Below are 19,760 nucleotides of genomic sequence, written 5' to 3' on the forward strand. Positions count from 1 at the left end.
AATAAGAAGTGTTTAAAAGGTTTGTTAATGACCCCAAGTCCCTGATCTGCCAGTGAACTCCACCTCCAGTCCTTCAGCCCATACATCCCTGGGGCCTGGCCCTGCGCCAGGTTGAGTCAGTGGGTGAAGCTGGGCCAGGTTTCCAGCCCCAGTATTTATGGTAGACAGCCCTAGTTAACCTTTAAGAAGCCATGAGGTCGGATCCCAGAGTGGTGTGACAGCAGCTCTTAAACTCAAAGCAATATATTATTTCAATGCAAGTGAATGGACTTTGTTCACTTCATTCAGAACAGTAAGAACAAATATCCTTCAGTTGAGGGAAAAGTCCATCTGTCTGCAATTGAAGGAGCTTTTGAGAGCAGTGCAATGTGGGATTCCTCAGCCAAGAAGGGATGAGAAGTTGCTCCCAAGATAACATCAATGCAGTCACCCTAGTCATGGGCCTCCTGGCCAGATTCTTATTTTCATCTGCATTAGGAATAGAATGGATTGAACCCTAGGGCTCCTAGGGCTAGTAAAGCACATGAAAAGAATTCACATTTCATTTGGACTTGGCTCTCTGAAGTGTCCTGAAAGTGGCAGGTTTAACATCTACATCTACCCACAGCTCATCAAGTGGACAGGCCCTGCCACTCAGTCTGTGAATGGGAGCCTCTAAAAGCCACTAGCCAATCACCTGGCCCTCTACACTCCCAGGAGCCAAATTCTGAAGCCTGAATTACTGACAATGCTGATAAAAGATGTTATAAGAACTGTGTTGGAACCTGCTGTGACCACCCTGCTTCATAATGTCATAACATAGCAATTCAGAATAGTAATGTATGTGCCTCATAAAAAGCCAAGCAGTGCAAAAATACACACCAAAAAGTCAGACTCCCTCCCAGCACTGAGCCCCAGCTTCTGTGTTCCCCTCTCCAAAGGCAGTGGTTGTTACTGGTTACTTGCATATCCTGTTGAATATGTGTTCTCTATCAAGGATAAACTATACAGATATGTACTTACAAACATATCTGTATTATTTATCCTTGATAGAAAACACAAAAAAAAGTTTAGCCGATGATATACATTGTCCCACACCTTGTATTTTAGATCTAACATTGCCTTCTAGAGGTCATTTGCCAACAGTACACATAAAAGTGCCTACATCTTTTCATTAGCTGGACAGTATGCTGTTATACGTGTAGGTAAATATCCAACCCTCGATCTAACCATTCCTACTGTGCCTTTAGTTCCTTTCTAATCTTTCATACGGAATATAGCCTGGAGTTTTTCCTTGTCAGGATGATTGGTAGAAGGACTCGAAGTCATTTATGAGTGTCTCACAAAGGCTAACCCTTCAATAATGAAAGGACTGTGAACATCAAGCCTGTCTTAAGTCCCTGAAGGATTGATATTTGTTTTCTGAAGATGGGCAGTGTGGCGGCATTGTGAGGAGCTGTGCTCTGGAGCCACCTTGCCTAGGTTTGAATCCCGGCTCTGCCACTTGGTAGCTGTGTAACATCGGGCAAGTGTCTCGGGTTCTTTAAATGCAAAGTGGGGATAATACTAGTACCTACATGATGGGTTTTTATAAGAAGTCAATGAATGGGCATTTAGAAAGTTAGAAGAGTACTCAGTGCATAATTGTGATCCAAAAAGTGTTAAATAAAAATGAAGTTCTTTTCTAATGGCACAAGTGGTAGCCCCTAATTCTCTAGCCTGGAGGCCTGAAGGCTCACCTTCTACTTGGTTTATTGATCTGGAAGGAAGCAGTTTCAGAGATAATCTGTATGTGGATTTTGCTCAATTATTGTTGGAGTAAAGTTGACAAAGTCTGGATTTTGGGTTTCAGTATAGGTACAACAATGGCAAATTATCCAAAAAGAAAGAGCTCGATGTTGAACATGTCTTTTTATCTCTAACTTTTTACCTGAAAATGTTCCAATTTATCAAAAAAAATTAAAAGACTGCTACAATAAACACTGATATACCCTTCACCTAGACTGACTAAAAGCTTCAGTTTGTATTTGCTGAGCATGGGGTCCTTCTCCTGTTTGATCACCAAATCATTTCACACCTAAGAAAATGAACATTTGGTGAGTTCCAAAACGGCAGCCTTTCACTAAATGTTCTTTTATACCATTAGCTTTCCAAAAATCTCCTGTGTATTTAGCTCAGGTTCATTTTTTACTAACCCAGAGCTGGAGAGAACTGCTACTTTTGGTAGAAACTGAGTACCATGTAACACTCCTCATACTGGAGGATTTTTTTTTAACTTACGACAAACTTTTAGAAAAGAATTAAAGAAGTTTAACCTTTTGTAGTTATAGTAGTAGGTTATATCTGAGATGTATCCTTATGTCACTTGGGTCTCTAGAACATCAGCATTTGTGGTTTCTGGTGGAGGTATGATGGGGTATAGTATGAATCAGGCTGCATGCGAAAGTTCTTGGGAAAATATAAGGCACAGTTATCACCGCTCATAGAGATCCATCATAAGATAACTATGTCTGCCAGGCAAACACTTATCAGAAAAGTCTGCTTCGGCTTGTGGGTTTGCTCCAGAAGAGTCGAATTATGTAATTGTACTAACCACTGGGGAGCTCCTTGCTGGCCTTTCCTACTTTTACTGTTTTCTAATAATTTCTCACTTAGAGAAGAATCTAAGGCCAGGCACAGTGGCTCACTCCCATAATCCCAATGCTTGGGAGGATTGCTTAGGCCAGGAGTTTGAGACCAGCCTGGGCAACATAGGAAGACCCTGTCTCTACAAAAAATAAAAATTAAAAATAGAGAGGAGTCGAAGTTCACGTTACCCATGTGACTGGAGATCACTTTTGAACAGCCTCACCAGATAACCCTCAGCAGAACAGCCTTTCTTAATAAACAGTTGAAGGCCTCTGAGACAGTCAGCATCACTGCTTCGGGCCCCACAGATGCCTGTAAGTCATCTTGAGCCCTGGGTCCAAGCATCCAGGCCTTGCAGAAACTAAAGGCTGAGCAGCACTAAATTCCTTGTGCTCCTCCCTACCGTGTGCAGGTCTGTGTGGTTGGAGCCCCTCACTGCCCATCACCAAACCTACCCTCGCTTGTTGGTCAGCTCTTCCTCCTTGAGAGGCTTTTCTTCTTGGGAAGGGCTGAGTTCCTTCTCTAGAGCAGGAACTAAGTTACATTCATCTTCTCGGGTTATGGGTATGATGAACCAAATCATAGTAGTTCCCCCTGGTCTCTCATCCACACAGCCACCCTGAGAAGGAGGTGGTTTTGTTCCCAGGAATGACTTTGTCCCAGTTGTACAGCCAGGGCTTAAATTCAGGTATGGTGGACTCCAGTGGCAGCTCTCGGTCTGCCAGGCTCTACTTGCTCCTCCTTGCTCAGCACTGCACACATAGTAGGTGTTCAGGAAGTCTATGGAGTGAATGTTCAAGAAACAGCCTGGAAGTGTGGACACCAGCAATCCCGATCGGGAGGAGTAATGAGTGGACACAGCCACTAGAGGTCAGAATTTAGCAAATCTTTGTTAGCCCAGGAGTAGTCTCTGAACCTTAGGGTTGGAAAGGGCCTTAGAAGTGGTTTTCACCACAGCTGAGAACACTGAGGCCTAGGGATGACTTGCCCAAAGCTACAGAAGTGCACCAAACCTTGAACTATGCTTTGCCTTACACTGCAACACCTCTTCGAGCAGCTTCCTGAAGCCTAAAGCATTTTTCATCTGAAAACAACTTTCAGTGACTGTGTGGAGCACCTTTTGTGTGCCAGGTACTGGGTATACGGCAGAGAGAGACCATGCCTGGCCCTACCATGGAGTTGTAAACTGTGACAACTGGAGAGGGTTTGCTTCTGGTAAAGAAGTTTGACTTTGACTCAAAGTTAGAAATACATTTTACATCATGACCCAATAAATTATATAATTCTAATGCATAAGATACATGGAATAAAGTTTCATGAATTAATATGTATCCAAATTACAATGCAAGATATTCTGTAATGTTCTATTTCTGCTCTCTTTTAGTTTGGTAAGAAAAAGAATACTGATCGCAACCTACAAAAATTGGTTTTCTGATCCCCTAATAGGCACAACCCTCAGTTTGACTACTGCCGACCTAAAAGGAAGGAGCTGAGGCAAAATTAATATAAGTAGAGAGTTAATTTGGGCCAAGTTTCAGAATTGCAGCCGGGGAGCACAGATTCAGGTTTTCTGAATATACACTCTGATTAGCAGCAGTGATAAGTGGAATTTTTTTTTTTTTTTTTTTTGAAATGGACTCTCACTCTGTCACCCAGGTTGGAGTACAGTGGTGCAATCTCAGCTCACTGCAACCTCCGCCTCCCGGGTTCAAGTGATTCTCCTGCCTCAGTCTCCTGACTAGCTAGGATTACAGGTGCATGCCACCACACCTGCTAATTTTTGTATTTTTAGTAAAGACGAGGTTTCACCATGTTGGCCAGGCTGGTCTCGAACTCCCAACCTCAGGTGATCCACCCACCTCAGCCTCCCAAAGTTCTGGGATTACAGGCATGAGTCATGCACCTGGCCCGTAAGTGGATTTTTAAAAGCCAAAAAGGAGGACAGAGTTGATACAAAGTTGTTTGTCAGGAATTCTCATTGGTTTATAGATAACATTGATTGGTGACTGGCTATACATTGTTAAACTATAGGGTGTGGATTATAGTGTTCAATTTCACATAATTAGGCTAATTCATAACTACTTGTGCCAATAGCAAACAGTTTCCAAAGTGAATACATAGTGAGGAGTAGAGCGTGATTGCCGTTTCATCGTCGTGTCTCTCAGGGCCTGATAATTAAAAGGACTTGCATTCTTCCTATTTTATTTTCTCATACCAGTGTTTAGGTCATTGATTTCAACTAGGAAAGAGGTTACTGACTTTGAGTTTGTATTGTTGTGTGCCAGATGGTCTTAGTTTTGGGCAGAGGATAAGAGGTTACTAGGAATACAACTATCACAGATGAGACTTTTGGAAGCCAGGAAGAGAGGAATGAGAACAGGCCAAAGATAGGAATCCCTTCTCACCAGGCAGCCCCATCAAATCAGGACTTAGAGGGAAGCATACGGAGGCTGCAGCAAACCAGCTCTGCTGTGAGTCTCAAGAGGGCTCCTGCCTGAGAAGCTAGAGGTTTGGCACTGAATAGGTTACACTTATACATGTAATTACCCCAGAGAAAAAAGTTTATCAAGCACTAAAAATCCACTAGGTTATGGATAAAAAAAAAAATCTTTGATTGGGAATTCTTGAAGGTTGAAGTTCAGAGTCCCTGAGCAGTGGCTCCACGTCGCCGTGGTGACATCAGGGGCCTGAGAACAGGTGTTTCTGTTTTGTTTTTGTGATCATATAGATCATGCATCTCAGACTTTAATGTGCATAAGGATCATCTGGGCATCTGGTCAGAATGCAGGTGCCAAGACAGGAGGTATGGAGAGGACAGAGGAGGGCCTGACAGTTGTGACCACATTCAGCCACCTGCCTTTTTCCTGCAGACATAGAGAAGGGCTGTCACTTCCTGCACATCTTGGCCTGCGCTCGCCTGAGCATTCGCCCGGGCCTGAGTGAGGCTGTGCTGCAGCAGGTTCTGGAGCTCCTGGAGGACCAGAGTGACATCGTCAGCACAATGGAGCACTACTACACAGCTTTCTGAGCAGAGACACGCAGACCAGCTGAGGAGGACAAAGATAAGGTGGCGTTCACTCCCAGGCTCTGACTTTCAACATCATGCAGGGGCTTATCTGTCTGGAGGCAGTTACCTCATAATCAACTACAAAATATGGTCATTTTGGGAACGGGATTTGGCATAAATGTGGTTGGCTGCCTTCTGTCTGTTGTGTCCTTGGGGTACAATGACTTTGGTCTCAGCCATGACACAACAAGAAAACCCTCCCTGTTGACCTCCTGGCTGGACTGCGCATTGTTCGCAGAGCAGAATGGGGAGGAAACAGTGTTGGCAGCTTAACTGATGTGTGTGGTTGGACTCTCTACCATGGCAAAGGGTCACCACAGGGTAGTGAACATTCAGGAACTGAAGGGCATATGGCCTGATCACACAGTTCCAAGCTTTTCAAAACTTCAGGTTATCAGAGACCTTCCTGTGGGCCTCTCTTGATGGCTAAGAACCAGTTTAGGGGAGTAGTTCTCTCTGGATTGAGTGTCACTTGCTTACAGTTCTGTGGCTCAGGTACCAGCAGTGGGGTTGAGACCTGGGTTAATGCTATTTACAAACCTGCCCAGAGATGGGAATAAACAGGGGATCCACGGCATGACTATGTGTTTGTCATTTTCCTTTTATTTCCTTGGGAATCGAAAGGTGTCCCAGTACATTTCCCTGTACTGGGTACTGGTGTCCCAGTACATTTCCCTGCACTTACAGAGGTGCATGACTGAGGTCCCTCAATGCCCCTGAAGATCACAGAGGCAGTCAGCCAATTGCCTGGCAGGCAGTAGATGTTATTTTCAGGGTTGCCGCTGAGTGTGCAGGATGTGCTGACACCATCCAGACAAAGACTCGGTATGTGCCCAGACAGGTGATGGAGTCATGCTTTTGCTCAGAATGACAAGGTAAAGGAAAAACATCTGAGGTATGTTGTAGGCCTGTTCCGACAGCAAAATGACAAATCCAGCCAGCAAAAATAAAGTGTGGAGAAAGATTTGGAGTTAATTACAGTCATTTAACAGAAGGCATTGCCTTCGTCTGCCACATTTGCTCTTGATGTAATAAGCTCTTCGTGGCTCAGCTGGAGATCCTTTAGGCCTGGAGCATTGCTCCTCTCTCCATGGAAACAGGACAGTCTTTATACACAGAAGTCCGCTGCAGCTGGATGTGTCAGGCTGAGAGCTAGGACCAGTGGATTGCCTCCTGTCACAGACTTTTGGCAAACCTTTGCTGATTTCTGAAAGTGATTATGTGGCTGCCCTGCATCTTCTCTGTGTACAGAAGGGTCCCTAGAATAGAGTCTGCCTGGAATGATGTCCTGGGCGTTCTTCCTTGAGGTCAGCAGGTCTTCCACATTGAATGCGTCTTTGATTAGTGGGGCTGACCAGCAAGGAGTCCAGAATCAGAAGGTAAAAAGGGCATACCCTTGCCTACAGCAACTCTGCTCTTAAGGGTTTATCTCAGGGAGATGACCACACCAGTGTGAAAGGATGATTGCACAAGATGCTCATTGCTGTGTAACCTAGAATTCTATATTGGGGAAAATATCTATAGGGAAAAAGTTAATTACGGTTCTTGGGCACAAGGAAATGCTATGCAGCCGTGAAAAAAATGAATGCAGACAGTGTTGCCATGGCATACTGTCCCCAATAGATTTAGTGGGAAGTAGATAGAGTTATAGATCTGTTTCTGTAGGATAACACCATTATCTACAGCTCCCTGTGTGTATGTATATATCCGTAGAGAGAATGTATATTTCTGCATGGAGGTCTTTATAAATGTAGCACATGTATATATATACATACAGTCGACCACTCCCTTCTCCTGGAAGTACTTTCCGCATTTGGCTTTCAGGACACTGAGCTCTCTGGTTGCTCCTTCTCGGGTTCCTTTGTTCAGTGCTGTGCCTCCCTGAGGGCTCAGTCCCAGACCTCTTTTCTATCTGGCTTGCTCCCTGGGGGGTCTCCAGCAACCACATGGATTATACCATCTACATGCTGTCCAGCTCCTCAATTTAAACCCAAAATGGGCCTCTTCCCTGAACTGCAGACCCCTATATCCGGTTTGCTACTGACATATCCACTCAGGTCTCTAATGGACATCTCAAACTTCATAGGCCCAAAGCCAGGCTCCCAATTACTCCTGACCCCAGGCTTGCTCCTGATAGCGACATGAGGCAGCCAAATGCCTAGGCAGAGAGGGGCGGGTCCCAAATGAAACCTCGCGTTCAAGCAAAGAACAGCCTGAAGGCTGAAGGCTAAAAGACCAGACTGCTGGTCCTGGATGAAACCCACCACCCAGCGTGGGAACTTCTGTTCCTGTTTGCCCACCCTTTCCCAATCGATTCTTTCTGAATAAACGCCTTAACCAATCGAACGTTGCCTTTTCCAATAATACCTACAGCCTGCCCCTCCCCCATTCTGAGCCCACGAAAAGACCCAGACTCAGCCATATTAAGGGGACTTTCCCGCCTTTGGGTAGGGACACCACCCCCGTGTCCCCTCTCTGCTGAAAGCTGTTTCATCACTCAATAAAACTCCCAGCTTTGCTCATTCTTCCACTGTCAGCGCATTCTCATTCTTCTTGGGCACTGGGCAAGAACTCAACCAGTGTGTAAGCCATACTTCGCCCAGGCGGGTGAAGTGGGCGGGCCGTCTCCTGCAGCAGGTAGCATTATCAAGCAAGGCCCAGGCGGGGTGTCACCAGCCAGAGGTCCTGGCTTGCAAAGTAACCGAGAAAAAAATGCTGTGCCATTCCTTTGGAAAATTTCCCTGATTCAGGAAGAGGCAGCTCCATCATCCAGTTGCTCACACCGAATCCGTTGGCTTCTTTCTTTCTATCATACCTCACATCCAATCTGTCTGTAAGTAATTTGGCTCTACCTTCAAAATATCTCCAGAATCTAACTGCTTCTCCCTCCTCCCGGCCTCCTGACAGTCCTCCCTGCTTCCACCCTGGCCCATCTTGGGCTGTTCACAGCACAGCAGCTGCTGCCACCCTGTTACCCTCCCACTCTCCTACAGCCTTTGGTCTTGGCCCAGGTAGGAGCCTGAGGCTGCACAGAGGTCAGCACGGCCCGCTTGCCCTGCCCTCCTGCCCTCCCAGCCCAGCTGCATAGGCCTTGCTGCACACACGCCTCGGCATATTCCTGCCTTAAGGCCAGTGCTCCCACTGTTTCCTCTTCCCAGGTAACCATGTGAAGTGCCTCCTTCTGCCCTTTTTCCAGTCTTTACTTGAGTGTCACCTTCTCAGCGAGGCCTGCCCTCATTCCTCTTTCGCTGTTTGTAACCCGCCTCCTGTCCCCCTTCCCAGAACTCCCTTTCCTACTTCATTTTTCTTCGCAGTGTTTGATACTGCCTAACACACTCCATGGTTTCTTACTTGCCCTATTTATTATTTTTTCCCCAATAGACAGAATGTTCCATGACGGCAGAATTCTCTGTTTTGTTTCCTTCCATGTCCCCAGCACCTAAAACAGTGCCTGACACATCTCCTAAGCAATACGACCAATAAGTGTGTGTGTGTCTGGCTGCCTTCCAGCTGCCAGTGTCTGCCTCTGGGCTGCCAGTGTCTGCTTCCTGGCTGCCAGTGTCTGCCTCTTTCCTGAGGGGAGCGACTGGGGGAGGTGCTTTCTCGCACATCTTAGTAGGCTGTGCAGGCTGGAAGTGCTCAGAAGTCACACCCCCAGGGAGCAGCCTCAGCCAACAGCACCTTGGGTATAAATGCCCCAGCTCCCTCGCCCTCAGGTAAGCATTGCCAAGGCACATGTTCCACACTCTTTTCCAGAGTTCCTCTGTGGGACTGAGCACCATCCATCCACCCACAGGAGCAGCTAACCTGATAACTACCAGTCTCACCCTCCCTGGTTTACTTCCCTGCTCCCCTTTACCACATGCTGACCTCCCAAATGCATTTCTTGGTTTCCGGTCTCTGTCTCAGGATTGGCTCCTGGATGAACACAAACACTATGTTCACAAATATATTTGGGAAATGCTGGATGAATAATTATACATATCAGACAGATTACTAGAAATGCTCACCAAAGGGATGCACGTGTTACCTCTGCATGGTGAGATCTCAGGTGCTTTTTACCCCACATAGCTATCCTTTGGCAGTTTTATAATTAGCAAGTGCTCACTCTTCCACTGTCAGTACATTCTCATTCTTCTTGGGTGCTGGACAAGAATTCAACCGGTGTGTAAGCCAGACTCGGCCCAGGTGGTCTCAAACTCCTGACTCCTTACATCATTTCTACAAAAATTATAAAGCTGTTTCCCACTCCCCACCCCACACTCATGTAACCTGAAACATGAGTAAACCAAAAATGAGGTAGGCCTCTGTCTTCTACAGCAACATCAGAACTCTAAGAACATGAGGGACTCTGAGAAAACTCCCTGGAGCTAACCACAGTTGGGTCACAGCTCATGTACTGAAGACCAGCCAGAGGGTTCCCCTGAAAAGGAGGGAAACTGAGCAAACATTCTCCAGTTCTTTTGGTGTGCACGTGTTTCAGGAGGTGTGAACCCCACATGTAGCTTGTGTAGGCAGGAAGACAAATAGTGCTACTGTCTAGTCAAGGATTTGTTTGAAGAGCCATGATTATCCCCATATGGTAAGCTACCAGTGCTCCCCATCCCTGTAAGACACTTCTTTCTCATTACTTTCTCCTCTGATGGGGTGCCAGGACTCTGGCCGAGAGAAGCCAAGTGGAAAGAAGGCTGTTCAGTGACGAGGAACCTAAGACTTAGTGCCAAGGACTGAAACCAAGTAAACTTGTAACTTTCCATGATGGAAACATCTATGCTTTCTCATTAGTGGCCTTTACAGCAGTTAACCCAAAGAAGTGTCTCATTGTTTTCTTACTATATTTATGTGAAGCATACAGGCAAACTCAGAAAGACTATGATAAGACTCACCAGAGATGCCTGCACAGGTGCTGGGGGAAAAGCAGGACCATCCTGGAGGGAGGTGGTGTCTGTGGACAAAGAACTCTGCAGTGGTTCTTATTTGCATGACTTCCACTAGTGGAGGCTCTAAATGTGAGCTCAAACTCCCACGTAAGTGAGTTTTCATTGTAATCTAGAATCTTTTAACATCAGCCTACTTCTATTGAACTTACACTATCATCTCTTAGCCTCTACTATATTTATTAAATAAACCTAAAAAGGTAAATCACCGTACAGCAAAAGGTTCTGTGTTCCCCAGAATTCTAAATCAAAGTCCAAATTCCTGAAGAGGCCCTAGTCATTTCCTATGTGTCAATTTTTTTTTTTTTTTTTTTTTTTTTTGGGAGAGGGGGTCCCTCTGTCACCCAGGCTGGAGTGCTGTGGCCGGATCTCAGCTCACTGCAAGCTCCACCTCCCGGGTTCACGCCATTCTCCTGCCTCAGCCTCCCGAGTAGCTGGGACTACAGGCGCCGCCACCTCGCCCGGCTAGTTTTTTGTAGTTTTTAGTAGAGACGGGGTTTCACTGTGTTAGCCAGGATGGTCTCGATCTCCTGACCTCGTGATCCGCCCGTCTCGGCCTCCCAAAGTGCTGGGATTACAGGCTTGAGCCACCGCGCCCAGCCAATGTGTCAAATTTAAATGATAGATTTTCATTTTGGAACATAAAGAGAGGGATTTTGAAGACCACGGCATAGCCCTGGGGTTTTTGGATAGAGATAATAAAGAGACAATCAGTTCTCAAACAGGTTTGAGAAAACGTCAGTGTGAATTGGTGAAAACTCTGGGTTGGAAATAGTGCCGTTTTATTACTTCAGGTCTACCCAGTGGTCTGTATTAAACCTGAATTACCATGACGGAACCGGTTTCTGCTCTTAGGGAATTTGCTTTAATAAGAACTAATTGTGTATCAGTTACTAGTGTCATTTAATTATTATGTATTTATCATCTAATATGTAGGTGATGTAAAAGTACTTCAACACAAGAGAATTGAAAACATGGCCACACAAACACTTGTAAGCAAATGTTCACAGCAGCATTATTCCTACAAACCAAAAAGTAGAAACAACCCAAATGTCCATCAGTCGGTGAATGGATAAACAAAAAGTGGGCTATCCGTACAATGCAATATTACTCAATGAAGTACTAATATATACTAAAGTATGGTGAACCTTGAAGAAATTAAGTGCAAGAAGCTAGACACAAAAGACCACATGTTGTATGATTCTATTTATATGAAATGTCCAGAAAAACAGGCACATCCACAGAGAAGTAGATGAGGCCGAGTGCAGTGGGTCACACCTGTAATCCCAGCACTTTCGGAGGCCGAGGTGGGCAGATCACCTGAGGTCGGGAGTTCAAGACCAACCTGGCCATGGCTAAACCCCATCTCAACGAAAAAGTACAAAAGTTAGCCGGGCATGCTGGTAGGCACCTGTAATCCCAACTATTCGGGAGGCTGAGGCAGGGAGAATTGCTTGAACCCAGGAGGCAGAGGTTGCAGCCGAGATCATGCCACTGCACTCCAGTCTGGGTGACAAAGCGAGACTCTGTCTCAAAAAAAAAAAAAAAAAAAAAAAAACATGAGTGTTGCCAAGCATGGGGAGGGTGGGGATTGGGTGGTACAGGGCTCCTTTTGGGGTTGATGGACATGTTCTGGAATTAGATAGTGGTGATGTGTGCACAACTCTGTGAACAGACTCAGAACTATGGGCTAGGTTGGGATTCTTCACATCATGGTGTCTGGGTTTCCAGGGCAGGCATTCCAAGAGATAGCAAGAGCCACATGGATGCCACATGGCCATTTTTGTGTAGCCCCAGAAGCCACAGCCTCACTTCCATGGCCTTCTAATTGTTGAGGCTATCACAAAGTCCCATGCAGGTTCGAGAGGAGAGGAATAAACTCCACCTCTTGATGGGGAGTAACGAGGTTCTAGAAGGGCACATAGGTCCAGGAATATTACCCTGGCCATGTTGGAAAATACAGTTTCTCACAGATATCTTTCAGCTTTTATATAATATAGCATCATTCTTTAAAGAGCTAGTGTTAAAAATACCAAAAAAGTACAAAGAAGGGGAAAGAATGGTCTACCACTTCCCAAATACTGTGTGTATCTATGTATATATATCTGTGTATCTATATCTATATATATGTATACACACACACACACACACACACACACACATATATATATATATCTTTTTTTTTTTTTTTTGAGACAGAGTTTCACTCTCGTTGCCCAGGCTAGAGTGCAGTGGTATGATCTCGCCTCACCGCAACCTCCACCTCCTGGGTTCAAGCAATTCTCCTGCCTCGGCCTCCCGAGTAGCTGGGATTTCAGGCATGTGTCACCATGCCCTGCTAATTTTGTATTTTTAGTAGAGACGGGGTTTCTCTAGGTTGGTCAGGCTGGTCTCGAACTCCCAACTCAGGTGATCCACCCGCCTCAGCCTCCCAAAGTGCTGGGATTACAGGCGTGAGCCACCAAGCCCAGCTTACTGTATATATTTTTAAGATTATATGTATATTGTTAGGAAAATAACCATGTTAACAATATTTTTGTGTATCCTTCCAGAAAAAAAAAGTCAGCATTTTATATGCACTTCACATTTTTATTAATACTATATTTTGGAAGTTTTTTTTTTTCTTTTTCACTTTAGCATGCAAAATCAGCATCTTTTAAAATGGTGACATAATTCCATCGTATTGCTGTTCCATAATGCACTTAACCAGGGCCCTGTCGAAAACATTTAATTCGTTTCTGATTTGTTGCTATTGCAACCAATTCTGCAGGAAATGTTTTTCTTTTCTTGGTATACATTTAAAGTATGTTTATATAGTAAATTTCTAGGAATGGAACTGCCAGGAAAAGGGGCATGAGCATTTTAAAATTTGCACAGGCACTAACAAATTACCCAGTAAAAAGACCGATCCATTGTACACTCCTATCAATGATTTATGCGTCTACTGTTTGCCCACGAGCTCACCCACACTTTGTATTATCAGTATTTTTAGTCCATGTCCATCTGATAGATGAAAATGATTTCTGGTTTCTGTTTGTATATATGTTTCTTTAGTATGAGTAGTATTGAGCATCTGTTCATCATGGGAGCCTTCAGATAAAGTTCTACCCTGGACAGTAGACATTGCTTCCAGCAAGGGCTACAGACGGCCAGGCATGTGTTCTAGCAGTGGTATCTACTGTGGAACCAGCCCAGAGCACAGCTGCTGAGGTGCCAGTTAATACACAGCTGGAATAAACATCCGGAAGAACTCAAAACTCAAAATTCCAAACCTGCCACTCCAAGTGCTTGGTCACATGCCCACCCAAATATTAAAAAAAAATAATATATTACAACAACAGTGGTTTTATTTATTTTTCTTTTTTCTGCATCACAAGTCATCAAGCAAAGAAAGGGCAGCAATCTTTTTAAAACCAGCCACCACATTATTGACTCAGACCTCTCATAGACCAGATGCCATTTAGCTCTGGTTCAGTGAAACTGTCCCCGGTCAGATTAATGTGAAAAACTAAGGATGTTTTTAAGAAAGTGCTAATTAAGTGGAGAAGGTAGTTTTAGTAATAGAAGTGATCTTGCAGCAGCTGCCATTGACTCAACATAGCTTAATTATCATAATAAGCTGATGCTTTCACTTTCATCATTTGCTGGGTTTGGTACAGTTAATTGGGGCATTGGGTAACACCATTTTTTATCATCTTCTTGGCTAGAAATTGCTCCCTTGGGGAGGAGGGCATTTATTTTTTATTCTGAGGACAATCTGTGATTGGAGGAAATAAAGCAGGGTGAGGACAGAATATCCTTCAATTCTTCAACTCTGCTTTAGAGCACAGCAGCAACAGTGTTGCATGAGCTCTGATGTGTGGCACAGGCATTTGTGACAAGGACTGAATGCTACACTGTCCTGAAATTTGTGAATGATTATTCTAATATAAGTTAGATGGCAGAATAATATATTGAGCTATTGGCGTGGGTTTTGTTTTTCTTGTATTTCATTTCTTCTTTCTAAGCTGGAAGCCAGCTTTGTCTCAGGGAGGTTTGGCTTGGGTGCTGAATTCAGAAGTTGTTTGCATGGACTACCTGTTTTGTTGTGGGTTTTTTTTTTTTTTTTTTTTTCAGACAAGAGTCTCGCTCTGTCACGCAGGCTGAAGTGCAATGGTGCAATCTCGGCTCACTGCAACCCCCTCCTCCTGGGTTCAAGCTATTCTCCTGCCTCAGCCTCTCAAATAGGTGGGATTACAGGCATGTGCCACCACACCTGGCTAATTTTTGTATTTTTAGTAGAGATGGGGTTTCACCATGTTGGCTAGGCTGGTCTTGAACTCCTGACCTCAGGTGATCTGCCTGCCTCAGCCTCCCAAAGTGCTGGGATTATAGGCGTGAGCCACTGCGCCTCGCCTGACAATCTACTTTATGTTTTCTGGAAGCCTGAAGCCTGGGGAAGGATTGGAGATTGGTGGCCCCCAGGCATCCCAGATGGGAATGTACTCCCTGTGACAGTCCTGTGGCAGGTGCCAGCGTGGCAGGACTTCTGTGGAGAGGTTTTGTGGTGTCTCTCAGAAGGTCAGAGCCTTAGCCTAGGATTCTCATTTTCAGCAAGATTCCTGTGCATCAGCTTGGAAATGAAGCGGCCACAAGCCCTTCCCTGAAGGTGCACGCAGGCTGGAGTCCTGGGAATTTCCACAGCAGACTTGGTCTCGGGAGAAGAGTGGGCCTGTCCCTGTTTTCCAGGTACCCTCTAACCTCGTGGATTTTCACATATCTCCAGGGAAGGGGAGAGCCTGCTCTGTCCTGTTACCACGAATCTAACTTTCATTCCAGGCTCGAGGGTGAGGCTGCCAAAGCTGAGGTAACTTGAAATAAAGAAAAAAAGGGGCCGGGTGTGGTGGCTCACACCTGTAATCCCAGCACTTTGGAAGGCCAAGGCGGGTGGATCGCAATGTCTAGAGATCGAGTCCAGCCTGGCCAACATGGTGAAACCCCATCTCTACTAAAAATACAAAAATTAGCCGGGCGTGGTAGTGGTCGCCTGTAGTTCCAGCTACTCGCGAGGCTAAGGCAGGACAATCGCTTGAACCCAGGAGGTGGAGGTTGCAGTGAGCCACGATCATGCCACTGCACTCCAGCCTGGTGACAGACCAAGACTCTGTCTCAAAAAAAAAAAAAAAAAAGAAAGAAAGAAAAAGAAAGAAAGGACTATGGCAAGTCTCGCCCACCTGCATTTTGGTGGTAAGATTTATACTGCACCACAATTCGCATAACATTCAAGGTGAACCTTAAGGTCGTGCTCCCCACGCCCTTCCCTGCCAGAAGGCTCTCCAGTGAGGGAGAAGGGGAGGACGTCACCGTACAGTTCCAGGGACATTGCCTGTGACCCTCCCTCGGGGGTGTGCCGCGACAGAAACCACCTGTCCTTGCATCACTGCTGACACATGATTGGACATCGCTGCCTCTGAGGATGGGGGAGAGATATGTAAGATCTTGTTGCGATTCCTCAGTGGGATCCACCTCATCATGAATGAAAATGCCACCTTGTCCCACAACCATGGCACCTGTTGCCAGAGGGGAAGAGCAACCTGTGAACACAGGCCCTGTTCCTGCCAGGCTGTGTGGGAGCAAGCAGAGGACTCAGGAGGGTGAGCAAATAGAATCTATTCTAGGAGATTCCAAAAACCACCTGAGCAATGAGTCTTCTCCCAACATGAAGAAGCTTGAACGCCTTACTCATCGCAGCAGCTGGCCCAGCCCTGCCCTGCCCAGCCCAGCGCCTCGGGAAGAGTCAGCAAGCTCTGCCTGCGCCTGTGGTTTCGGTCCTGTCCCAGCTTGACTTGTCCTGGTGGAGGGTGAGACCTAGAAGCTTCCCTAACAAGGCAGAAGCTCCTGGGAATGACAGCTGGCGTGGAGGTGCTGGTCTCAGCACTCTGCCGCGGCTTAGGCCGTCAGCACGAGCAGATGCCCCATTAAGGTGGGCCTGAGAACTGAGAACGAGGACTGTCATCTGCTATTTCTGTCCATTTGTTGTTGACCAGGTAACCAGGAAATATGGGAGGCAGGCAGATTCTGGTTGTTTCCACAGGACTTGAGACTTAACCAGACAACTAACTCTCCTGAGTGTTCCCTCTTGGGTGGCCACGCCACAGTTCACCCCTGTGGTAGACTCAGCATTAGGCACAGTGCTGGTGCTTAAGAAAAGTTTCCGTGGACAGGCAGTGTGCTTATTGAGTGCCACCCATGTGCAGGGCATCGTCCCAGGTACTGAAAAGGATGCCAGGACAAAGTTTCCTGTCTTCAGGGAACTGTCAGTCAAGTGGATCAAAAGACACATACCTGAGTGATCTATAACCCGGTGGATCATAAGGCACAGGCCTGTGTTTTGTTTGACCCTCAGGGGAACAAAAGTGGTTTTTTTTGGCCCTAAGGGTTTTAAAACTTTATACTAACATTTAAAAATTGGCTACCATCTAAATGGAAAAAAAGGCAGTGTGTGCTTGTATATGTGTATGTTTGTAGGGGGTGTGTGTGTGTGTGTGTGTGTGTGTGTGTGTGTGTGTGAGGCAGCACTGCAGAAGAACCCGGTCACAGTGATGGCCTCTTGAAATAGGGAATTGGGGAGCAGGAATGGGTGAGAGACTTGTTGCAACAGTTTATAATTTTTTTAAATGTGAAATGTAATAACTACAAATAAAAAAGGATTGGGGAATTCACATAAAAATCCAGGTGTCTGGCTATTCTTAACAAGGCAGAAGCTCTAGCAGGACTAGGAACATTTTGTCTGGAAATGGGTTGGGAGAGGTCAGCATTAAAGGATTTTCAGCTGAGAGAGGGCATCAGATTTGTGTTTTAGAAAGTATTTTAGCAGCAGAGTGGAGGAGCACTGCTTGAGGGCGAAGTCAGGGGCAGGTAGACCAGAGAGACACGTCTGCTGCCGTCATCCAGGGAGGTGTGGGGAGGGCCTGAACCAGATAGTGGCAGGGGACATTAGTGTAAGAAAACCAACAGGTAGGTAACCAATTTGGGGGAGAGTGGAAAAGGCCAGGTGAACCGCCAGGTTCTGCAAGGCAGACCACAGTAAGGGCTACAGGATTTTTAAATTAATGGGAGGAGAAAAGGGGGCTCAGGAGATTTCTCGGGGTCTGAACTGGTGCCAGCAGAAATGCTAAAAGAATATATCTCCTGAAATGTAAGGGAAAACCCACAGAGAAAATGGGCTTTCATGAATAATTGGCTCCTCTACCCCTTTCCAGGCTCTGAGAGTGTTTCACGGGTTTACCAGAGAAAATGGCTTCCAGAGACTGCAGCGTGAGACAACTGGAATTTCAGACAGGAATTGAATGCATGTGGCTTAAAAGACAAAGAAGCACCAAGTGAAAAGTAGCCGAAATCATATTCCTTCAGGGAATGAATTTTCTTGGATCTGTGTTCATCCTTTATGGCTTTATTAGTCATTGTGAAAGCCCTTTGGCGGTTGCAAAGCTGCCAGCAGGGTGCCGTTCCTGGAGGATTACCTTGAGCAATAAGCCCCAAAAAGCAGCCCAGGCGGGCATGTCAGCAGGGAGGCTGTCCTGGCAACACTGCTGTCCAAGGGGAGAGGCCGACGCCCTACCCCTGAGGTTTGAGGCCAGAGGAAGAGAACCAACCTGGAGATTCTGCAATTCTGTTTTCTCTTAAGGTTGCTTTGGCCGTTTAGGGTTTTTCATGAAGGACAGAAACAGGTCCGTTCCTTGAAGGCAGAAAGAAGTTTTTACTGCCCCTGCACTTGACAATGTTTAATTATATTTGCCACTTGAATCAGAGTTGAAAATATCTTCCTTTTTTTCTGTTGGGAAGTCTTGCTGTGCATCCCCCAAGCTGGCTGGAGTGCAGTGGTGTGATCTTGGCTCACTGCAGCCTCCACCTCCTGGCTCCTGGGTTCAAGCGATTCTCTTGCCTCACCCTCCTGAGTAGCTAGTACTACAGGAGCACACCACCACGTCCAGCTAGTTTTTGTAGAAAGAGGGTTTCACCATGTTGGCCAGAGTGGTCTCAAATTCCTGACCTCAAGTGATCTGCCCACCTCAGCCTCCCAAACTGCTGGGATTACAGGCATGAGCCACCACACCGAGCTGAAAATATCTTCCCTTTGAGACTTGGTGACCAGCTGTTGATTTGATACTGGCGTGGCCTCAGACAATCTATGATGTAAGAAGGATAGTTAAAGTAAAATCAACCCAGTACTAATTACTTCATAATAACTAATGAACAGTTATGCACCAATCAGCCAGCAAATTTAAATCTACACATAAGCCCAAATGGGTAGATACTATCGTCATTCTCAGTTTACAGGTGAAGAAATAGAAGCTGAGAAACTAATTTTCCCAGGGGCATATATTTAGTAAACTGGAAAACCGAGGCTTTTACCCAGTGAGTTCAACCACTAGGCTTTAATTGCTTTCAGGATCAGAGAAGTCTGTTCTCTGGTAGCTTTAAACTATGAAGCCAATACAGAGTGTCTTCAGATTTGGGTTGATATATAAACATTATTTTTGCCACAGTTGAGGTTGCACCGAGGACACACTTCTGGTGATGAATGGCATGTGAGGGCGCTGGGCTGAGTGGGTGGGGTGATGTCACATCACACCCGTGACAAAGAGGGAGCAGGTGTTTACTGAAGATGCAAGAACCTTGGGTCAGGGCAGCAAGCATTCCTACCTAAACAACTGTGCAGTCCCACGGGGAGACCAAGAGAATGGCGGAGTAGCCTCCGAGGAGTTTTGTTTGGTTCATACAGTGTTGGTCTTTCCAGGCTTTTTTTTTTAATATTAAAAATATAGTTGATTTTAATTATGAAATATTTCAAACACACAGAAAATAATAAAGCAGATACCTAGTTACCACTAAGATGAAACCGCTGTTAATATTTTCCCCTGGCTGGGCGAGGTGGCTTATACCTGTAATCCCAGCACTTTGGGAGGCCAAAGCAGGAGGATTGCTGGAGCCCAGGAGTTCGAGACCAGCCTGGGTAACATAGTGATATCTCATCTCTACTGAAAATTTAAAAAATTAGCCAGATGTGGTGGCATGGTCCTGTAGTCCCAGCTATTTGGGAGGCTGAGGTGAGAGGATCACTTGAGCCTGGGAGGTCAAGGCTATAGTGAGCTATGACTGTGCCACTG

General features: G+C 45.8%; 1 protein-coding gene across 16 annotated transcripts in view; it reads left to right on the top strand.

The window, feature by feature from the left end:
- STN1 (STN1 subunit of CST complex) overlaps positions 1–19,760 on the top strand; it is a 68,591-nt gene that overhangs the window by 30,449 nt on the left and 18,382 nt on the right. For 4 of the 16 annotated variants that reach the window (XM_023206566.2, XM_023206567.2, XM_023206568.2 and 1 more), the window contains one exon: positions 5,478–10,820. In XM_023206566.2, coding sequence (XP_023062334.1) covers positions 5,478–5,635 — 158 coding nt within the window. In that variant the 3' untranslated portion in view covers positions 5,636–10,820. Of the gene's footprint in view, positions 1–607; positions 4,240–5,477; positions 10,825–13,665; positions 13,934–15,204; positions 15,469–17,852; positions 18,571–19,760 lie in introns of those variants that run through there. The other 12 variants (XM_023206572.2, XM_023206577.2, XR_002730485.1 and 9 more) reach the window with 11 other exon arrangements.

This window comes from Piliocolobus tephrosceles, chromosome 9 (genome assembly GCF_002776525.5).
Source record: "Piliocolobus tephrosceles isolate RC106 chromosome 9, ASM277652v3, whole genome shotgun sequence".
NCBI classification, from domain to species: Eukaryota; Metazoa; Chordata; class Mammalia; order Primates; family Cercopithecidae; genus Piliocolobus; species Piliocolobus tephrosceles.